General features: G+C 39.4%; 2 protein-coding genes and 2 pseudogenes across 2 annotated transcripts; 1 reads left to right on the top strand and 3 right to left on the bottom strand.

The window, feature by feature from the left end:
• Window positions 1–1,804: 1,804 nt before the first annotated feature.
• On the bottom strand, window positions 1,805–3,073 carry LOC143882454 (uncharacterized). Its single transcript, XM_077385941.1, has 2 exons — window positions 2,843–3,073; window positions 1,805–2,734 (listed from the first exon to the last, which is right to left on the bottom strand). Exons 1-2 carry the CDS (start codon window positions 3,071–3,073, stop codon window positions 1,805–1,807), a joined length of 1,161 nt encoding a protein of 386 aa, XP_077242056.1.
• Window positions 3,070–15,237, bottom strand: LOC143882453 ((3S,6E)-nerolidol synthase 1-like; annotated as a pseudogene).
• Window positions 15,238–15,836: 599 nt separating this feature from the next.
• LOC143885704 (small nucleolar RNA snoR2/U65) lies at window positions 15,837–15,944 on the top strand (annotated as a pseudogene).
• Window positions 15,945–17,761: 1,817 nt separating this feature from the next.
• Window positions 17,762–22,794, bottom strand: LOC143882452 ((3S,6E)-nerolidol synthase 1-like). Its single transcript, XM_077385940.1, has 7 exons — window positions 22,639–22,794; window positions 22,257–22,511; window positions 19,972–20,381; window positions 19,671–19,889; window positions 19,449–19,587; window positions 19,088–19,327; window positions 17,762–18,276 (listed from the first exon to the last, which is right to left on the bottom strand). The coding sequence occupies exons 1-7, from the start codon at window positions 22,792–22,794 to the stop codon at window positions 17,953–17,955; spliced, it is 1,743 nt and encodes a 580-aa protein (XP_077242055.1). The 3' UTR covers window positions 17,762–17,952.
• Window positions 22,795–22,994: the final 200 nt, after the last annotated feature.

Genomic DNA, 22,994 nt, shown 5'->3' with positions numbered 1-22,994 from the left:
TCTGAGCTGCTTTAACAGTTTCTATGATATTCGACCGAACTCGAATATTAGCAATAAAGGATTTATCGCCAATTTCGCAAGTTCCCAAATCTAAATCTCTGAACCGCTCAAGCAATTCCCATTCTTCCATCATCAAACAGGCCATCATAGGGTGTTCTTGTCGGCTAAGAGCGTCAGCCACTACATTAGCCTTGCCTGGATGATAACTCAAGGTGAAGTCATAATCCTTCAAAAATTCAACCCATCTTCTCTGTCTCATATTCAGCTCTTTCTGATCAAAAAGATACTTGAGGCTCTTATGATCTGTAAAAACCTCAAACTTGACACCATACAAGTAGTGTCGCCATATCCTCAAAGCGAAAACCACTGCTGCTAATTCCAGATCATGAGTTGGGTAATTCACTTCGTGCTTCTTCAACTGCCTCGAACCATAGGCAATGACCTTGCCTGATTGCATGAGCACGCAACCCAAACCTCGAAATGATGCATCACTATACACCACAAAATCTCCTTCTGCGGTAGGAAGTATCAAGACTGGAGCTGATGTCAATATTTTCTTCAATTCTTGAAAACTGCTTTCACATTCTTCATTCCAAACATATTTAACATTCTTCCTGGTCAATTTAGTCAAAGGTCCAGCTAAAATTGAAAAGCCTTCAACAAACTTCCTGTAATATCCGGCCAGACCCAAGAAACTTCTGATCTCAGTAACATTGGTAGGCTGCTTCCAAGAAGTAACTGCTTGAATCTTAGTAGGATCCACTTCAATTCCTTCTTTTGATATCACATGACCCAAAAATGTAACACGCTCGAGCCAAAACTCACATTTAGAGAATTTTGCATACAACTGATTCTTTCTCAAAGTCTCCAATGCAAGTCCCAAATGCTTAGCATGCTCCTCTTCAGATTTCGAGTAAATAAGGATGTCATCTATGAATACCACCACGAACTGATCCAAAAATGGCTTGAATACTCTATTCATCAAGTCCATAAATATGGCTGGTGCATTTGTCAATCCAAACGGCATTACGACAAATTCATAGTGACCGTATCGAGTACGAAAAGCTGACTTTGAAATGTCCTCGTCTCTGATACGCAACTGATGATATCCAGATCTCAAATCAATCTTCGAGAAATGAGTAGCTCCTTGCAACTGGTCAAAGAGATCGTCTATCCGAGGAAGAGGATAACGATTCTTGATAGTCACCTTATTCAACTGCCTGTAGTCAATGCACAAGCGAAGACTACCATCCTTCTTCTTCACAAATAGCACAGGAGCTCCCCATGGGGATGAACTGGGTCTAACAAATCCCTTCTCCAACAATTCTGATAACTGCTCCTTCAATTCTTTCAATTCAGCCGGGGCCATTCTGTAAGGTGTTTTAGAAATAGGCTCGGTCCCTGGCACAAGATCGATAGTAAAGTCGATCTCTCGGTGGGGAGGTAATTCAAAGTCTTCTGGAAAGACATCCAGAAACTCCCTCACCACAGGGATGTCTGAAACAGACAACTCAATACCGACTTCTTCCTTCTCCATGAAAGCCAGAAAGCATTCACATCCTTTATTGATCAACTTCTGAGCTTTCACAGCTGCAATTACTTTAATCTTCTTCATAGGGCGCTTCACTCCCTCAAAAACGATTTCTTCTTCTCCAGGAATTGCAAATTTCACGATTTTATGAAAGCAATCCACATTAGCATGATAAGCTGCTAGCCAATCCATACCAAGGATAACTCTAAAATCGTTCATCTCCAATAGCACTAAATCAGCCAAAAGCTCTCTACCACCTATCTTTATAATACATCACTTACACACTAAATTTGTAATTACATCATCTCCTAAAGGAGTAATAATTCTCAAAGGGAAATTTAGAGTAATAGGGGTCAAATTCAGTTCCTTCGCAAAAATTGGCGATATGAATGACAAGGTAGAGCCAGAATCTACAAGAATATGCACAGATGTATTATTAACAAAAAGCTGACCTTCAATGACTGCGTCGGAGGCATCAGCGTCTTGTTGATTAAGCGCATAGACTCGGTTGACAGGTGCTTGAGATGCACTCTTCTCCGGATTCTGCTGGCGATTCTGATACCCTTTCCACTGATTCTGCTGCTGCTGCTGCGCTGGGGGTTTCTGCTGCTGCTGATTATTATTAATTCGGTTCCCCTGATTCATTGCTGGCTGAAAATTCTGCTGCTGCCTTTGAGGTCTCATGTCCCTAAATGTAGGCTTAGGATACTCCAAAATCTTGTGACTCGGGTCTCCACAGTTGTGGCAGACATTCATCGTCTTCCAACACCTTCCAGCATGAAATTTTCCGCAAATAGCACAAGGAACCCTTGCAGGAACTCCATCTTCCATTCTCTGTCTCTTAGGCGGCGGCACTTGATTCCTGCTCCCTGATGGCGGCATTCTGGCGGCCATAATCACTTTCTCACTACGCTCAGCCATCTCGGCTTTCGCGCAAGCTTCTACCAAAGTCTGAGGTTCATGAAGAACAACTTTCGCCATAAGAGATGGGCGAAGGTTGTCAACAAACTTCGAAACTTTATCCTCCTCTGTAGAGGCATAGCCAGGTGCATACCTCGACAACTGCCTAAACTTGGCTCCATACTGAGCCACAGTCAAAGATCCCTGCTTCAGAGACGCAAACTGAGATGCCAATTCCCTCTTAACATGGTTAGGAAAGAATTGGTTGTTGAACCGTACTTTGAATTCGGTCCACGTCTCATTCTTAGCATAAGGATAATTTTGCAGTAAGGATCTCCACCACACTCCTGCTTGGTCCTTTAGTAAAAAGGTAGCCAAACGGATTTTCTAAATATCACTGCACTCCATCACTTCAAAAATTCCTTCCACTTCCAAAATCCAGTGGTCTGCAACCAAAGGGTCTCCCACTCCTGTAAACTCCGATGGCCTGTAGTCCCTGAATTGCCTGTGCAGCTTAGTCGGATCTGCTGCAGGCGCATGGCGAGCTGCTAGAGTGGTTGCAATGTTCTGCAAAGCGGCCTGATTAGCTGCTTGGTTAGCAGCCTGTGCCTGAGCTTGACCTCTAAGGAGATCAGCAATCATGAGTAAAGGATCTGCTCCTTCACCAACATGGGCATCACCACGACCTCTCCTAGCATTACCTCACAACTCTCTTTGATCCATCTGTCAAAAGAACACACAATTGTTAGTTCATAAAAATTCTAATTTACTTAATTTAATTATGATCATGTAAATTATGGTTAGGTTGTACTTTAGTTAATTAGGTTCAACTACTCAACCTTAGACATATACCCAGACTCGCACTAGGTTCCTCACTGACTAACCTAGATAGGCTCTGATACCACCTCTGTAACGACCCGGATTCTCAGGCTAAATTTTGAGGCAATTCTGAGGCTAGCTCTTTATAAAACAGAGCAAACGAGCCCCAAAAATCCGGATTGCTACGCCTCTCAAAAAAAAATAAAAGAGGCACAAAACACATTCATTCTTTCATACAGCGGAAGTCTTAGTTAAAAACAAATCATTTATTTAATGAAATAGAGACAAAAATAAGGGAAGAGAATTTTATTCCAATACTTTCAATAATAACTCCACAAATTTGCCAAATTAATATCCATGCCCCAAAGGACTTTGGAAAGAAAACTAACAGAAATAAATAACTGCCTAAACTATGCCATCTCTCCCCATCCCATTGCCTAGGTCATCTCATCAGCAAATGCTCCTTCGTTTTGATCGATTTGCTGGTTTTCTGGATTTTCGCCATTAAAGTCTGTTGAAAAGTTTTAAAGGTCAGGATGCAAGAATAACGGTTATGCAGAGTAATAAAACTTAACTTAGGCAATTGAAGATGTAAAGATATAATCATCTCATATTAGAGACATATCAAAGAAATTTAGCATATCAAGAAAGACATGGTATTTGGTGCAACAATAAGCAATAATATAGAGGTTTTTCTAATAACACCTTTGAATTTGCAAAATAGGACTCCTTGTTAAATATGATTGTTCATTAGAAACTATTGCTCTAGTCATTAGAATCTAAGGTTCTAAAATCGTTTAGAGACTATGCTCTTCCCTTTCCTTCCCCATTAATTTCTATACACAATGATACCCATGTAGAATTATAACCTTCGAACTGTTTTTGTACGAAGATACCTTTCGCACTGTTTTTGTACGAGGAGTTCACGTAGTTCTTTTGACCTTCTCGCCCCTTTTTGGGTACGAGGGAAATGGTATCAAGGGTATAAGAAACTATGGCCTTTAAATCATCTCCATTATAGGGTTGTGGGTTTTCAATGAAAGCCATGAATTGGATTCAAGAATCAAGAAACAAAAACATAAGAGGTTTTATCTAAATTTTCAAGAACTCTAGTTATAGTGTAGATTACAAAACATAATCCGAAATCTTGCCTTTGCCTTTGAATGGATTGGTTTGATTGATGTGATTGATTACTTGAATGGAGAGAATTGAATGAAGCTTGATGGATCTTGGAGTTGAAAGCCCTTCCTTCTTCTCCCTTTCCTTGAATTCTCCTTTTCTTATTCTCCTTAGGTTTTAGGGTTTTGATTTCTGAAGAACATTAGGTTAAGATAGTGTATATATATGGTCATGAATCTTTCTAGGGTTTGTTTGGGTGTTAACTTACCAAAAAAAGATGGAAATCGGCACTTCATAGAGAGTTTGGAAACTCTCGGATTCTCAATCCGCGACGTTCTCGGAGTTCCGAGGCATTTTCTCGGAGTTCCGAGAATTCTCGGAGTTCCGAGAAATGCTCTCGGAGTTCCGAGAACCGGATTCCAAAACTACTGTCCGATTTCTCAGAATTCCGAGGTTATTTTCTCGGAGTTCCGAGATCTCTCCAGTAGTTCTCGGAGTTCCGAGAATTATTCTCGGAATTCCGAGTTTTATATATTTTTTTTTTTTTTTATTTTTATTTTATTTTTTTGAGGGTTGTTACACTTCAATTGTAGCATTTTCTGCTATATCAATTGGTATGTTAGAGACTTGAAGTTAGTAATTTGTTTTGTTGTTTGTTTTCTAACCAGTGAATCAACTTGAACTCAGCCATCCTTTTGTGATTTAATCTTTGATATGCTTAAAACAGTGTCCTTTGGAAGTATCCAAATTAATTGGACTAATGGTTGAAGACAGTTCTTGAAATTAAGGCCTCGTAGGGTTTCGTTCTATGACAAGAAATTTTAATTTATGTTTTGGTTTTTTATCAATTGACTTGAATTCTTCTGTTTCTGCTGCCAAATTATCTCTCATAGTTCTTAAGGTATTTTTTTTTATGTCATTTTAACTGAGTTTAGGCAGTTTTGTTGACAGATAATTAGAATCTAAAAATTCATATTTTGTTAAAAGTTTGGGTTAGTTATTGAATTGTGAGGCTATATTTTTTTTTAGTATCTATAGATCGTTATATGCTTAAAGATTAAGGTCGATTGTATAGAAGCTTAGAGTTTGACAATCAGATAGTTGAATAATATTCTTTTATTTTGCATAACCCAAACCATTTTGCATAGCGCTACAGTGTTCTGTTTTTTATGTGGTTTGATTTTGGGTCTAATTACACGTGAATTCATGCATTGTATTAAACAAATAAGGAAGATGAAACACCGACTAGCTTTGTATTTTGGGTTCTTATATTTGGTATGTAAGTAAAACCCTCTTATGAATAAAAGAAAACCAAATATGATTTGACATCAATGATGATGGAATTGTGATAGAAAAGGGTTTTGTATAGCCGCTAGTAAACCATGAACTATCTTATGTTTTAGATCTTTGTTGCTAGAAGAATTTTGTGAGCAAAGGATTAGAAAGGAAAAATATTGCACAGGAGGAAAAGATTACCCCACATACACAAAATCTCTGATCTCCACCTTTAACCGGGAAATCCACAATCTCATTTGAAAGCAACATTATTTCCTATATAGATCTGTCTAATCCCATCAATAATGCCCAATTATCTTCACATTTCCGTGTTTCCTTTAGTTTCATTTGTAGATTCTTTGGTTTTGGTTCTTTGCTATCATTGCAAGGGCGATGAAGGCGATAGCCCAAGCCCATTATTAGAGGACTTACATAGTCTGAATAGCGCTCCCCTTTTCATTTTTAGGCTTATCCAGCCTTTAATAAGTCTTAGAATTTTCCCTCTCACACCTTAATAGTGGTAACCATTTCCTGTTTGATACTAACAACCTTATTTCACCTTAACAATAGCAAATATCATATTTTTAAGATTTAGTTATACTTCGTTGCTTACATATATCAAATAAATGCCTCTTTTAATTTATACTTTGTATAGATTAGAAATATCATTGGAAAATTTGTATAAAATATTGAGAATTTATTACTTTTCTTTTATTTTAAGTTTTGAGTTAGATTATGAAGATAACTGGATTGTTCAGGTGAGATTATCTCAAAGCTTATTATACTCATTCCTATTTATTTAAATAAATTGTTAATAGGAAGAAGGAGATCAGATGACTACTCTATTCGATATTATCGATATGAGTACTGTCTGATCTCAAGGCGGGATTAGAAATATTATCATGTGTATATGATATCAGATGATTACTTTGGCATCATCTGATTTCATTGGAGTCCCCGTATTGGGGTTTGTGGTTGGTTTTGAAGTGTTTTGGATATTATTTTTACTTTATTAGGCTATCCAGCGGCTGGTCTGGACTAATTAATGTTATTTATCATTTTATGATTGCTATTAAATTGTATATTCTTCTTTGCTTAGCACTTGATTTATTCTTAGAATAAAATTTGCGATTATCTGGTAGCCTTTTCTTTTTCTTTTTTTTTTTTTGATAGACTAACACAGTCTTATAGATTTCTGTTAAAATTCTTTGATATTAGAATTCCCTCTCGTTGCAAGGGCGATGAAGGCGCTAGCCTAAGCCCATCCTTAGGGGACTCGCTTAGTCCAAGTAGCACTCCTCTCATTTATTTAAAGACTTGTCCAAGTCTTTATGGTGTGTATCCCCTAGAAATTAGAAATCCATTCATTGCAAGGGCAATGAAAGAGTTCTCTAGAGCCCTCTCAGGGAGACAGGCTATGTCTCAGACAGAGAAAGTTGTATCCTTTAGAGACAAGCTTTGTCTCATTAGTGAGTCTATCCTTAGGAGACATGCCATGTCTCATCGGCACCTCTCTTAGAGCTCATCTTTTTGTTTAGGAGTCTCACCCAATCTCATTTTTCTTTCTAAACCTCATCTTTGTGCATCATTTGGTTTTGGGAGAACATCCTACTCGGCTTGGCAACATACCCCTTACTCTTATGGGTATTGGGTTGCACATTTGTTGCACCCTAGGGCTAGGTAGCTGTCCGGCCCGGCTGGGTGTTTTACCTTTGCCAAATATGCACAAGGTCTCTTTTTCCTTGTTCACATTTTTCTCTATCCTACCTATATGTCTAAGAGACTTGCCCAGTCTCATTCTATTAGCATCCTCCTCTTTGTGCATCATTTGGTTTTGGGAGAACATCCTACTCGGCTTGGCATCATACCCCTTACCCTTATGGGTATTGGGTTGCACATTTGTTGCACCCTAGGGCTAGGTAGCTGTCCGGCCCGGCTGGGTGTTTTACCTTTGCCAAATATGCACAAGGTCTTTCCTTATTACTTGTTGAGCTTTATCTTAGTTTGATTAGTCCACTAGCACAGGAATCCGTCCTTAGTCTAGAGAGTCAATCCTCTTGTTCAGGAATCAAATTCTATCATCATAGGGGTTAGGATTTTATTCTACCTCTCATCGTATCATGTTTTTATCCACTCTTGCAAGGTATATGATGCTGTCCAACCCTTGCAGAGCTGCGTTTCTGTTCTTTTCCCCCGCAAAGCATAGGATGCTGTCCAACCTTTGCGGGATATCAGGAGTCTGTCCTCCCCTTATGATGATAGGATTTGTCCCCCTTGAGTCAAAAATACTTAAAAACAACAAAAACATCTGAAAAACCAAAAATCTCAAAAATCTTGAGTCATTAGGAGTAGTTAGGAAATCTGTTCCGAACTACGTTGGCTTGATCCCTTTCAACAGGGTACGTAGTGCAGCTTGGGATCCACATCCCAAGTCCAGCCAAACCTTTAAAAATAAGCATTTTAAATCTTTCAAAATTACAAAAAATCTTTCAAAATATTGTTTTTTCGAAAGGATCCTCCTCTAGAGTTAGGAGGTTGTCCTAGTTAGAGAGTTTTTTGAGTCAGGAGTTGCTCCCTCGTTCATTTGTTTGTTTGTTGTGTGTTTTATTTGTTTGTGTTAGAGTTAGGAGTGAGTCCTAGCTAGGAGTTTTACGCCTCCGTCCGGTCAGTTAGCGATCCACATCGCCAATTGATGACTAGGTCTAAGATGCAATAGATCCTACTGTTTTACTTAGGATATACAGCCTAGCTACACATAGATTATAGAAACCACCTGCATTAGCTTAGGGCTAACCTGCATTTAGTTAAGCCATATAGGGTGTCCTAAAATCTATAATCCATTGGAATTTAAATAATCACACAAGAAGCTTTAAGAACTAGTCCGGTCTTTTAGATCGAGTCTAGGATAGAGGTCTAGATGTCTTAGGCATCATAGCTTATAATAGGTGCGAAGAACTACGTTGCCTTGATTCTCGTGGAGGCGGGGATACGTAGGCTTCTTTGGATGAACATCAGATCATCTAAAGACTCGGGCCTAGGTATAGATTAGAGTTTTAGGGTTGTATGGTATCGAGTCATTTTTCTATGTTTTGCAGTGTTTTCTTACTTTATTGCGCAGACCTTATACTTTTTTGGTGTGTCATGCATGTGTTTGTTCATCAGAACTTAGACACCCATTAGGCATGTCACTTATAACCTAGCTATGCTTAGGTGACACATGTTTCTTTTTATTTTATCTTGTGTGCCTTTGATTTCATCTCCGAGACATGCATGATTAGATAGACGTCTTCTCGGAGATATTCATTCCCATTCCATATAATTTTTGCCCAAAACTCTTCAAAATTATTAAGTAAATGGCATAAGAGACCAGGTGTTTGCACTTGGACGGATGAGGTGCTCTTTAGACCTTCCGAATTCGTAACCAGGCACGAACCTTATTTTATATCTCTGGTTATCCGTTGCAACAGAGCATAGTATGGGATCCAGGGCCCATTTGCTTTCTTCCTTGGATGGCGACTCTTCTTTGTTTAAGGTACGCCTCGAATCTGGGCTAGTCCCCGAATCGAGAGGTATCTCACCTTTTATATCGCCACTCATGCTGTGAGAGGCACTTCTTTCGAGAGTTCCTTGGTAGAGCTCTCCATTCACGTGGATGATCCAGAGACTGTTAGCGTGTGGGGGCACGTCCCTCACCGCCCCTCTCACGGATCGGGGTCCACAGTAGCAATGAGCTTGGAAATCACCTAATCCCGATCAAAGTGGCAATCAACTTGGATGTGCTTCTTTCTTTCATGAAAGATTGGATTAGAGGTGATATGAATAACAACCTGATTGTCGTAGTAAAGTTTCATCAGAGAAGAGACCCCAACACCCATCTTTATTAGGAAAGAAGGCAGACACATTAGCTCACTATATGCATGAGCAATGGAGCCGATGATCGAAAATTCGAAACGCCTCTGATGGGCTCTTGCTCGTCCATGTTACTAGATACCTCCCACAAATATGCGATAGCCGCTGGTTGATTTCCTATTAGTTTATTATCCTTATCCGGGTTTAGATATTTTGTCGGTTTCATCGATGATTATTCGCTTATGACTTGGTTATTTTTGTTGAAGGATGGTAGCGAGGTTTTCTCTGCTTTTTGCACCTTTTTACCATGAGGTGTGTACTCTGTATAGTTATTATGTTCGGTGCTTGAGGACTGAAAATGCCAAGGAATACTTTTCCTCGGCTTCTGGTTTCGGATTCTTTCATGAGTCTTATGGTATCCTTCATCAGTCCTCTTTTTCAGATGAAGGTCTCCAAGACTTATTGGAGTGATGTTGTTCATACTGCTTGCTTCTGTGGGAACCATCTTCTTTTTTCCGAATTGGGTGGTCGTTCTTCTTTCTCCATCCTTCACCCTTCCAGTGAGCCATTTCCTTTGACTCCCTGTGTATTTGGCTGTCTGTGCTTCATTCATCGGTTGTCTCTTGGATTGGATAAGCTTGACCCCCGTTCTGAGCGGTGCATCTTTCTTGGCTACTCTCGCACACAGAAAGGGTACAAGTGTTGCAATCCTACCCTTCTATGTGCCTTTGTCTGTGCTATGTTACCTTCTTTGAGGATACCCCTTATTTCTTGCCCACTACTACTGGTTTTGTTCCTGTATCTTGGGTACCTCTTCCCATACCTAGCCCTGTAGACACTGAGTATGAGACTACTCAAAGATCATATATGTTCATTTAATTCCGAATAAGCTAAATTACCCTTGTTTTAGACTACTCTAGTGCCATTATCCACATAATCTATTGAGGGACTAGATTACATTCTAAGACTTGGCACAAATCTTCAATTCTTCTTTAGTCCTTTCTTGTCCATGGATTTTCCTCTCTTCTCTTTGGCTCAATTCTCCATGGCTTCAAACTCCTTGCCTTTAATCTTCAATATCTTCAAAGTTGGTTCGTTGAATAGCAACCTAAGAGCATTCTTAATCACACTAAAAAACATTAGTATGAATCAGCATGTTATGTTTGTTATCAAAACATGACTTGGGAAAGTGGCCAAGGTTGTACCCTTGGTCTTACAAGTGTGGATACCAATTAGCTTGGACTTTAGAATGTTAGTCCTCTGTCTCGTTATTACTTCATAACATCCCAGCGCGGCTTTTAGCTTAAGAACCTTTTTGTCCTCGGCCTTGTTAAATATAAGAGTGCCCCTCTCTGTCAACTTATACTGACACCCTACCAAACCTATCGGTTTAAATTCTCCAATTTTATTCGCTCTATTAATTTTGTTAATTTTAGGAATCTGCACAACAAAAGTTGCTCCTGTACTTTTAGTTGCTCCTGTACTTTTATATAAATCCCACCCCCTCATGAAATTCCTTGAAGAATTCACAAATGTCTGTCTACTTAAACATGGTTCATGTGTAGAGTATTAAACTCCATTTGAATCCCTTTTATGGCATTCTTCTTATTTTTTTCTTTGTTTGTGTCCTAATCTCGTATACCATGTAAAAAATCAACTACAGTAAAAGACACATCGTTGTATTCAAAAAAAGAAACATAAGTATTGATCATTCTAGCAGAGACATTTAACTTTTGTAACTCATTAACTATCCTTTCCCCATCAACATTCCCTTCATAGAACAAGACTTTTCCATGTTTCCTAAGAGTATGTTTGGATGTGCAGCATAGGTTCAGAGAGTAGTGGAATAAGAAGTCAAAAGGAAGGAGACAAGCAATTGATTTGTCTGGAATTACCTCTCGGAGAATAGTGGAATAGACTTACAAAGTGTTTGGTTGCATGACATAGACTCGGTGAGTAGGGGAAAAAGTAGGGGTATCATTACCAATAGAGAGAGAGAGAGAGAGAGAGAGAGAGAGAGAGAGGCACCATTCGCAAGATTTTTCAAACCAAAATTCTGCCATTTTTTGTAGAATTTGGTTTGACAGTTTGGGGCGTGGGGGGGGGGGGGGAGCATGAACCCCACATGGGAAGACATGCAATAATTACGTTGGAAACATGTCTCAGAGTCTATGCAAAATTGCCAAACAAACGAGGAATGGCATTTTGTAGGAATTTCAAATGACGATGGCTGGCTGAAGAGACATTGTGCAACCAACCACTGCCTAATGGAGACTTTTCCTGATGGGAAATGAATTTCAAAACTATGTTCGTCCAATCTTGATACAGAGGGAAGATTCTGTCCCATTGACGGAGCATACAAAACATTAGAAATAATGAGATTATTTTTTCCATGCATCTCTGATAAAGTGTTATTACTGATGAAGATACAATGATTTCTGGTGACACCTCTGATAGTATTTACAAATATGAAAATGCAATTGCAAAATGAAAGGAAAATGAAGAGGGAGATCTTTTTTGTTTCTTCCAATAAGAAACCAATCATGTGACAATGACAAGAATGACGAATGAATCGAATGCCTAAAAGAGGAGGGGAGGAGCTATTCTTATAGAACAGCCCCTCATGGCCATTTGGCCATCACAACTTTTCACGGCTCTTCACTGCACTTTTCTCACTAACACTGTTTCATTCCAACGGTTGTGAAAAAAAGATTCATTGGGTTACGAAATGTGGGAGTGTTTAGTAAGTAAATGCATTGGCAAGCAATAGAACAAGGAGGACCTAAAATTGTATAAAAAGAGAAAAAAGCAAACCATTTGGGCACCTTCCCTGAATATCGCCGCTATCATACAAGCGTATACATTTGTTAGGGTTTGGTTAAAGGGATGCTTTCATTGAGCAATGAATTGATGAGTTGCTCAAGGGCTGGGAGGCGTTGATTCTGGTCGTAACTGTACATGACCTCAACCATTCTGGCAATGTTTAGTGAGCCTTCTTTGAAAGATGGAGAGAATTGATTTGAACAGAGGCATTCCTTGTTGCATTTTCAAGGGCAATAGAACTGCCATGTTCTTTCATGTAGCACTCTACGTATGATACATCGTACCCTTCTTGGTTCTCATCCTTCAAACATCAAGAAAACATGTGTTAGTTTGATGATTGCAAACATCGTATCATCACTTTCTTAGTTTGGTAATGGCACTATCTGCTCTACAATTTTTTATTGGATGTTACGAGCATCTTGATTATTGTAACAGGCCGGAAAAGCGAATTAAAAAAAAAAGTGTAAACCAAAGTCAGTATGCCGTTAGAGTCACAAAAACATGTGACATGTAGGGTCGGTAAACAGAAATTCCCAACAAATAAAGCTTAATAAATCTTGTAATACCATATCGGTCAGGGTGACTGTTGTGTAGGTGCTGCTGACAATTCTGGGAAATGAGTTTCAGGGTTTAACAGACTTCCTTGGAAATTTCTTTTTAAATTAAAACTAGACCCTGGAATATTTTATTTACATGAATTTTTAGTATCAACGAGTTGTTGGGTTTTGAACCCAAGACCTGCTGTGAGGCAATAGCTATTACTCCAAAAGCTTAAGTTGTTCGAGTTAGTGTTATTTAATCATCTGTACTTCAACACAAACCACTAGTCCTCATACCTTAGCATTTCCCAAATCATCCCAAAGCCGAAGAATTGTTGCTGGCCATGAGTAGAGGCCTGGAATATTGTGACACTATCTACACTTTCTTTTGTTATCCCTTGCCCTAACAGAAAATGCATGTGAAGTAATACCAGGGGTACTCCCGAGCTAATCACTCCATTTCTCAGGTACTCATCTGTCTTTGGGATATGTCTGGACCGAAACCATTTCGCCTCTACCATGAATGCATTGCATAGCTCCCCCCACTGGTTAGTTAGACAGAGAAATAGGGATCAATTGTTAGAATTTGAGACTTAATCTTGTTATATATATATATATATATATATATATATATATATATATATATATGAATTTACACAATTAATGCACTAAGAAAGTCAATACATGTTGTAACATACCGCCTTCCTCAGAGATTGTATGGGATTCATTCCATGTTCCTTCTGCACCTTGTCTGAAATCTCATTACAGATGTTATATAGAGCCACAAAGCATATCTTCATGTCTCTCGGTAGTCCCTCGATCTCAGTGACTTCCCATCTGTAATAAGTTGAATCTCACTGTATAAGATCCTTTTTTTCATTCTTCGAAGCAGACAGAAAATTGGGGTTGCTTTTACTCACCTATTGATTGCTTCTGTGAAGATGGTGAGTTCATCAAGTGTCCTATGAACATCGAAAATGTCATCAATTATGTAAACAAGGGATATGGACTTTGTGAGGTCGACTCTGTACTTTGAGAATTGAGGGTGTGAGAGCATTGCCATGGACCACATGAACCATTTCAGTGGTTAATCTCTAACAAACCGTAATTCATGTGACAAACCCAGGTCTTTCCACCACCTGAAGTGGTAAGGAAAAGACATTAAATTAGAAAGGCCAACATTAATTTGAGGTAAACTTCAAGTGGGCACAGAATCACTTTACTTTAGAACTGCTTTAAGTTCTCCTTGGTGCAAGGACTGAACGATGTTGAAATCCATTTTTGCTAGTTCTTGTAAGACTCTGGTCCTCCCATTGTCTCCTTGACTGTTTTTGAGGTAGTAATTGGCCTTGAACCTTGGCAATGTCATGTGAAAAGGATGCTCCAAGGTATGCCTTACAAGGCCCGCCATACCCCAATCCAGTACTGTCATCGAAGCCTTAAGGTGCTTGCAGGTGAAGTCATAAGCTTCATCAAGTATATCCTCACCATCTATTCTAAGGTGTGAAGCTTTCATATAAACCCGTCATTCCCCTTATGTCTTTACCTACATTGAGTCCAAATCTCTCCTTTCTTTGAAGTTCTTAAACACATCTGTTCCATTCAGAGTAGTCAGTAGTAGATCTAGTTGGGACTAATTGGTATGATGAATGATCAAATTATGAAGATGCAAATAATCAAGGTAGAAAACATGCACAAGGATTAATGGAATGAGGTATAGGAATAGGGATTAGGCAAGACAAGCCAATTAAGGATTTATCTTAAAGAATTTTATTTTCCCACTAATGAAGGTGGATGCAATGCCGACAACTATCGATCTGGGGCTGCTCCCCCAAATTCAATACCGAACCAGTATGCCCGCACTTTGTTGGAACTGAAAGGGACAAGGAAGAAGGATGAACACAGATCAAGGATCCTTGACAATTCTAAAAGATATTTTTAAATGAGACCCTAAGGGGCTGCTTGGATACCCGTAGTTTAGAATCCTAGATTTCCTCAAAATTGTAGTTGGGAGACAAGAGAAGAAAGAGAGCAGCAGTCGTTTTCTGATTTCTAGCCCTTCTTTCTGACAACAAGAGAACTGGCGATCGTCCCATGTTTCCAGGTTTTAGAAATTGGGAGAGATTTCTAAATCCTGGTTTTCTTACTTAAAATTCAAGGAACTCTGCCAAGACACCATACCAGCAGCTTGATCATGGCCCTCTTTTACACTGTTTTCAAACTAAAACCTGGATTCTAAAATCCACGTATCCAAACGGCTCCTAAACCTCCTTTTATAGAAAATAAAAAAAAACACAGAGGCAACCTAGCCTCTCTGGCGGTGCCTCGGCTCTTGGCTAGAGGGAGCCACCAGGGAGGAAGAACCTGAAACCTGTAATCCATGCCGGAGAGCCGTGAGAAATATTGGCAATCCAAACCTATCACCAGGAAGACACACGGCTCCAAACCCAATTCTGAGCTTGATTAATCAAGCAGAGGATGATAGCAGGTATCAAATAAGGAAATAGTGGAGGAAGAAGAGATTGCTGAAATGGGTAATGGGAAGAAGAGAAGGAAAGACATTTTGAAGAAGATTCTGAGCTTCCATCAATCTGATAAAGGAGTGAGCAATTTAACATGGGAGGTGCAACTGGGGATAGAGTGGAAGTATTTGTCAATTAGACTATGGAGACAGGCATGGCCTTGGGATTGTCTTTCTTAGGAAAACCTGAGAAGTCTATTCCAAAGGATCCCGGGGTGAGGTTAGCTGTAGGATATGGTGTTATCAATAAAGATCCTATCATGGAATGTTAGGGGTCTGGGTTTACTAAAGAAGAAAGTCCAGGTTAAACAACTAATGCTGAAGAAGACACGAAGGCACCCCGCACCATTTCACATAAAAATACCCTTTCATTTAAAAAAATATTTTTTGAATCATCAAAAACACCCTTTCATAAATCAAGTTTCTTTAGAATCAAAACATATTTTTCACATTTTTTATTTAAAAAATAAGTATGTTTTTTAAATTTCCTTTTTTTTTCCCGCATTCTGATAGGAATCTGTGGATCTTACACCGTAGATCCACAGAGCCGATTCTTGCGATTACATTTGTTTTATTTTGTTTTATTCTTTCTAAATTTTCAAAAAAATAAAAATAAATAATCCAACGGGTCTCTCATCTTCAACTATAATTTTAGTGACATGTCAATACACGCACCCACCTGCTGATACATAGTGCCCATGTTGACGCAACAATAGGAAGCAAAGCGCAACATCATACAAGCTATGATGTGTAGAACCAGTACCCACATCAAGGCTCTGATGATAGAAATTTAAATCCGCATCGATCTCTTCCTAGAAGTGGTAATCGTTGCCTAGCGTTGCAGAGAATAGATCATAACCATACCCGACAATGTGTTACCGGCTTCGTGTAGTATGAGCCGAATTTCCTTCACTTTCTCCATTTGTTTGATGCGTAGACCATCCTATTTGTGTGACAATGTTGGTGGAAATTGAACAGGAATAAACCTTTTGATCATTAAAGATGGAAGAGGAAGAGCTAAGACACTAAAAGACACAATAAACTAAGTGCACGATTTCCATCTAAATCTAAAAGAGTAATGGCTACCTTACCAGATTAGTGTTAGACAACGTAAAGGCCAAACTGTTGTCATGGGTGAAGCTTTGATGATGAGCAATGCACATATAAGGGCCTCTGATTCTCTGGGTCTTACTTAATACAGTATCAGAAGGGGGTGAAGGACAAAATCTAAGGGAGAAAGCCATGGAAGTGAGAAAGGGCGCCACTGGTTTAGAGACTGGTAAGAAATACAAGTAGCTAGTGGTTTTAAATGTTTTTTGTTAGATGGGAAAAGATGAAGTTGTGAATAAAAGTTGAAAAACCAAATGCACTTGCATACTTTTCTTAAGCACAGTAAGGACTCCACAGTAGCTGGACGGCAGAGTAGCATGTGGTGATAAGTTGATAACTTTAGCAATGAAAGGAAAAAAATAGGAAACACAAGCGTCTAATCTGTTGGCCCACACCCAAAGAGAGCTTACATGTGTCTAAGTCAGTTGGCCCACTCCCAAACACAGCGTACTCACCAATACATTAAAGGCCATTTTTAAATGATAAACTGTATTTTTTTCAAAAAGTATTGTGGGCCTCACTTCATAGGATGATCCAAACCGTTCATTTGTTGGGCCACAAAGTAAATAAGTTCTACCCTGCAAACAACATCCATATCATGATCCTAACCTCTGATCTACGTGGAGATGATATCAGTTCATCTACCCATCAGAGGCTTAGGATCATCCTACGGAGATGATTTACATGGCACTGAGTATTTCCGTTGCCGCCCAACAAATGAACGGTTGGATCAATCTATGAAGTGTACCCCACTGTACATTTTGAAAAATAATGGGCTTTTCAAGCCAGCACACCATATAAAATTAATCACAAACGAATATATATAGTCTGCCAACTAGAGATCATTCTCTAGTCTGCCGACCAAAAATACATGGGTCCAACTTTTTTTTGTGGTGATCTAAAGCATTCATTTGACAGGCCCCATCATAGATAGGGTGTCCACAAAAAATCAGCTTCATAGGATCATCTTAACCCTTCGATTTGTGAAGCTAAAAAATGGACAAATTTGTGGCAGTTTATAATCGTATGACAATGACACAAATGAACGAATGAATCGAATGCCTAAAAGAGGAGGGAAGGAGCTATTCTTATAGAACAGCCCCACATGGCCATTTGGCCATCACAACTTTTCACGGCTCTTCACTGCACCCTTCTCACTAACACTGTTTCATTCCAACGGTTGTGAAAAAAAGATTCATTAGTTTACGAAATGTGGTAGTGTTTAGTAAGAAATTGCATTAACAAGCAATAGAACAAGGAAAATAACTTGTTGGATGTTCCAAACCCTTTTCTTTATTAGCCCATGAGAACCCTCTTCGGACGATGGTACATACATATCAGTATATTACCACTCTCTTTTTATTTTTCTAACTGAGGAAATCTTATGGCACCCAGGGTTGACCTAAAATTGTTTAAAAACAGAAAAAAGCAAACCATTTGGGCACCTTCCCTGAATATCGCCACTATCATACACGCGTATACATTTGTTTGGGTTTGGTTAAAGGGATGTTTTCACTGAGCAATGAATTGATGAGTTGCTCGAGGGCTGGGAGGCGTTGATTGTGGTCGTAACTGTACATGACCTCAACCATTCTGGCAAAGTTTAGTGAGCCTTCTTTGAAAGATGGTGAGAATTGATTTGAACATAGGCACTCCTCGTTGAGTTTCTTCCATGCATTAGATATCATATATTTCATCTCTTCACGCGCATTTTCAAGGGAAGCTGAGCTGCCATGTTCTTGCATGTAGCACTCTACGTATGATCCATCGTATCCTTCTTGGTTTTCATCCTTCAAACATCAAGAAAACATGTGTTAGTTTGATGAATGCAAGCATCGTATAGTCATTTTCTTATTTTGGTAACGGCACTATCTGCTCTACAATTTTTGATTGGATGTGATTGGCATCTTGATTATTGTAACAGGCGTGAAAAGCGTATTAAAAAAAAGTGTAAACCAAAGTGAGTATGCCGTTATTAGTCCAATTGGCCAATTTAAAGTCGCAAAAGAAACAATCTATGTGGTAACAATAGTCACAAAAAACAGTTGACATGTAGGGTCGGTAAACAGAGATTCCCAACTAATAAAGCTTAATAATTCTTGTAATACCATATCGGTCGGGGTGACTGTTTTCTAGGTGCTGCCTACAATTCTTGGAAATGCATTTTCAGGGTTTGACTCATTTGGAAATTTCTTCTTAAATTAAAACTAGACCCTGGAATATTTTACTTGACAAAAAAAGAGTTAAAGTTGCCCACTTTTCACGTCAAATCACGTTATACGGGAAGCGTGCGTGTACTGCAGGGAGTGAAAATATCATCTCCCTTTTCTTTTTGTTTCCTCCTTTACCCTACGTCCAAGCAACCCTCACAAGCTGTTAGAGTTGGAGTTAGTTAATCATCTATACTTCAACACTCCCACTCATGTGTGACCCCTCTCTTTTTGTTTGGCCATACACATTAATTTTTAATATCAACGAGTTGTTGGGTTTTGAACCGAAGACCTGCCGTGAAGCAATACCTATTACTTCAAAAGCTTAAGCTGTTCGAGTTGGTGTTATTTAATCATCTGTACTTCAACAAAAACCACTAGTCCTTCGTACCTTCGCACTTCCAAAATCATCCCAAAGCCGAAGAATTGTTGCTGGCCAGGAAAAGAGGCCCGGAATATCATCGACACGCTCTATTGTTATCCCTTGCCCCAACAGAAAATGCATGTGAAGTAATACAAGGGGTACTCCCGAGCTAATCACTCCATTTCTCAGGTATTCATCTGTCATTGGGACATGTCTGGACCGAAACCATTTTGCTTCTACCATGAATGCATTGCATAGCTCCGCCCACTGGTTAATTAGACAGAGATACGGATTAATTGTTAGAATTTGAGACTTTCTCTTGTAAAAAACATGTACATGAATATACACCAGTAATGCACTCTAAGAAAGTCAATTCATTGTAATATACCGCTTTCCTCAATGATTGTATGGGATTCGTCCCATGTTCCTGATCAACCTTGTCTGAAATCTCATTACAGATGTTATATAGAGCCATGAAGCATATCTTCATGTATCTCGGTAGCCCCTCGATCTGACTGACTTCCCATCTGTAATAAGTTGTATCTCACTGTGTAAGATATTTTTTTCCATTCTTAGAAGCAAGCCCAAAATTGGGTTTTTTCCTACTCACCTATTGACTGCGTCTGTGAAGAGGATGAGTTCATCAAGAGTCCCATAAACATCGAAAATGTCATCAATTATGTAAACAAGCGATATGGACTTTGTGAGGTCGACTCTGTACTTTGAGAATTGAGGGTTTGAGAGCATTGCCATGGGCCACAGGAACCATTTCAGTGGTTGGTCTCTAACAAAACGTAATTCCTGTGACAAACCCAGGTCTTTCCACCACCTGAAGTGGGAAGGAAAAGGCATTAAATTAGAAAGGCCAAAATTACTGTGAAGTAAATTCAAGTGGACAAAGAATCACTTACTTTAGAACTGTTTTAAGTTCTCCTTGGTGCAAGGACTGAACGATGTTGAAATCCATTTTTGCTAGTTCTTGTAACACTCCGGTCCTCCCATTGTCTCCATGATAGTTTTTGAGGTAGTAATTGGCCTTGAACCTTGGCAATGTCATGTGAAAAGGATGCTCCAAGGTATGCCTTACAAGGCAAGCCATACCCAGATCCATTACTGTCATTGAAGCCTTAAGGTGCTTGCAGGTGAAATCATAAGCTTCATCAAGTATATCCTCACCACCTATTCTAAGGTGTGAAGCTTCATATAAACCCATCATTCCCCTTATGTCTTTGCCTACATTGAGTCCAAATCTCTCCTTGTCTTTGAAGTTCTTAAACACATCTGTTCCATACAAAGTAGTCAGTAGTAGATCTAGTAGGAACTAATTGGAATGCAAATGATCAATGTAGGAAACACGCACAAGGAGAAATGGAATGAGGTATAGGAATAGGAATTAGGCAAGGCATGCCAATTAAGGATTTATCTTATAGATTTTTATTTTCCCAATAATGCAGGGGGTACATGGAAATAAAGTCTGGAGGATACAGTGCCGACAACCATCGATCTAGTGCTGCTCCCTCAAATTCAATACCGGACCAGTATGCCCACACTTGGTTGGAACGGAAAGGGACAGAACACAAATAAGAATCCTAGGCAATTCTAAAAGGGCGGCCCAGTGCACGGGGCTCCTGCCATTGCGGGATCTGAGGAGGGCTAGATGTACGCAGCCTTACCCCTGCTTTGCAGAGAGGCTATTTCTATGACTCAAACCCGTGACCACCAGGTCACAATGGAGCAACCTTAGCGTTGCGCCAAGGCTCGTCCACTTCTAGACCAATCTAAAAGATATTTTTAAATGAGAACCTAAACCTTCTTTTATGGAACATTAAAAAGGCATGAAGGTAAGCAAGACTCTTCAGGGGTCCCAATCCTAGATTGTAACTCATCCCGTTCTTTAATACACTGGTAGGGGTCATGCAAAACCCCAGCTTACTGACCAATAAAAAAAGACACGAAGTCAGCCTAGCCTCTCTGGTGGTGCCTCAGCTGTCGATCCAGTGGTGATAGCTTTGCCCTTTTAGTCGAATTTGCAGGGCTATGGGCTAGAGGGTGCCACCAGGGAGGATGAAGCTGAAACCCATAATCCATGTCAGAGAGCCTAGAGAGACATTGTCGATTTGGAGGTGGTTTGTAGTGGTCTCCGTGGATAGGGGGTGGAAGTTCCTAATATCACCCAGGATCTTTTCCCAGTGAGGCTTTAGTAGGTATGCCCCCTGGTTCAGAATTGCTTGTGTTTCCATGAAATAGTCATGTGCAGGTTGTAGCCTTGTAGGATTGGGTGCAATCAGAACACATGAAGAGTCACTAGCTAGGTAGACTTACACACGGATCCAAACCCAATTCTGAGCTTGATTAATCAAGCAAAGGTGATAGAGAGGGTATCAAAGAAGGAAGTAGTTGAGGAATAAGAGATTGCCAAAATGGGTAGAAGAGAAACAAAGACAGTTTGAAGAAGATTCTGAGCTTCCATCAATTTGATGAAGGGGTGAGCAATTTAACATGGCTACGCCTGGGGAGTAGAGTGGAAGTATTTGTCAATCAAACTACGGATGATTCAGAGAGACGGGAAGCAAAAAAAGAAAGAAAGAAAAGAAACAGCCAGGGAGAAGATCAGACTCCAATCTTCGGTGAATTATGAAGGGGCATCCACCTGAAAGTCCAGGGGTAAGGGCAGAGACAGGACGGGTGGCTAAGGATCCTGGGGATGAGGCTAGAGGATTTGTGTTATCCATGAAGATCCTATCATGGAATGTTGGCTTGGGTTTACTAGAGAAAAATGTCCAGGTAAAACAGCTAATGCTGAAAAAGACACCTAGGCACCCTTTCACATAAAAATACCGTTTCATTTAAAATAAATATTTTTTTGAATAATCAAAAACAAACTTTCATAAATCTAAGTGTCTTTACAATCAGAACACCTTTTTCACATTTTAAAAAACGAAAATGATTTCAGCACTCCAACATTTTGATAAAGATGCGAGGCATCCTGTCGTGTAGTATTTAAAGGGCTTAAAAGAGCTTTTTGAGAAACGTAATATTCTACCGACAACCCTTTAAAATACTACTCGACAAGATATCTCGTGCATCTTGAACTTGAGAAATCATTTCCCTCTAAAAAAATATATTTTGAAAATATTGAACGGATCTCTCATCTTCAACTATAATTATCTGAATGCAAGCACCCACTTGCTGATACATAGTGCCCATGTTGGCGCAACAGTCGGAAGCAAAGAGCAACATCATACAAGCTATGATGTGGAAAACCAGTACTAACATCAAGGCTTCGATAATGGAAATTTAAAACGGCTTCAATCTCCTCCTCGAAATGGTAATCGATGCCTAAGCGTTGCAAGGAATCGATCATAATCATACCCTCCAACGTGTTACCGGCTTCATGTAGCATGAGCCGGACTTCCTTCACTTTCTCCATTTGTTTGGCTAGTAGGCCGTCCTGTTTGAGTGGCCATGTTAGTGGAAATTGAACAGAAATAAACGTATTTATCATCAAAGATGGAAGAGTAAAGATACTATTTACCAGATACGTATCATTAAAGATACGTATTTATCAACATATTTACCAGATTAGTGTTAGACGACGTAAAGGTCAAACTGTTGTCGTGGGTGAAGCTTTGATGATGAGCAATGCACATGTAAGGGCCTCTGATTCTTGGGGTTTCACTTAACACAATTATTGGAGATGGGGGAGAAGGACATAATCGAAGGGAGAAGGCCATGGAAGTGAGAAAGCACGCTACTGGTTTAGAGACTGCTAAGAAATACAAGTTGCTAGCGGTTTAAATTTTTTTTTGTTAGACGGGAGAATATGAAGTTGTGAATAATTTTTGAAACACCAAATGCACTTATATACTTTTCTTGCAGCAATGAAGGAGCAAAAAAAAAAAAACACATTCTTCTAATCAGTTGGCCCCCACGC

Source organism: Tasmannia lanceolata, unplaced genomic scaffold (genome assembly GCF_043159265.1).
Source record: "Tasmannia lanceolata isolate RefF3 unplaced genomic scaffold, GAP_Taslan_0.1 ptg000008l, whole genome shotgun sequence".
NCBI classification, from domain to species: domain Eukaryota; kingdom Viridiplantae; phylum Streptophyta; class Magnoliopsida; order Canellales; family Winteraceae; genus Tasmannia; species Tasmannia lanceolata.
This window is presented reverse-complemented; position numbering and strand designations above follow the sequence as displayed.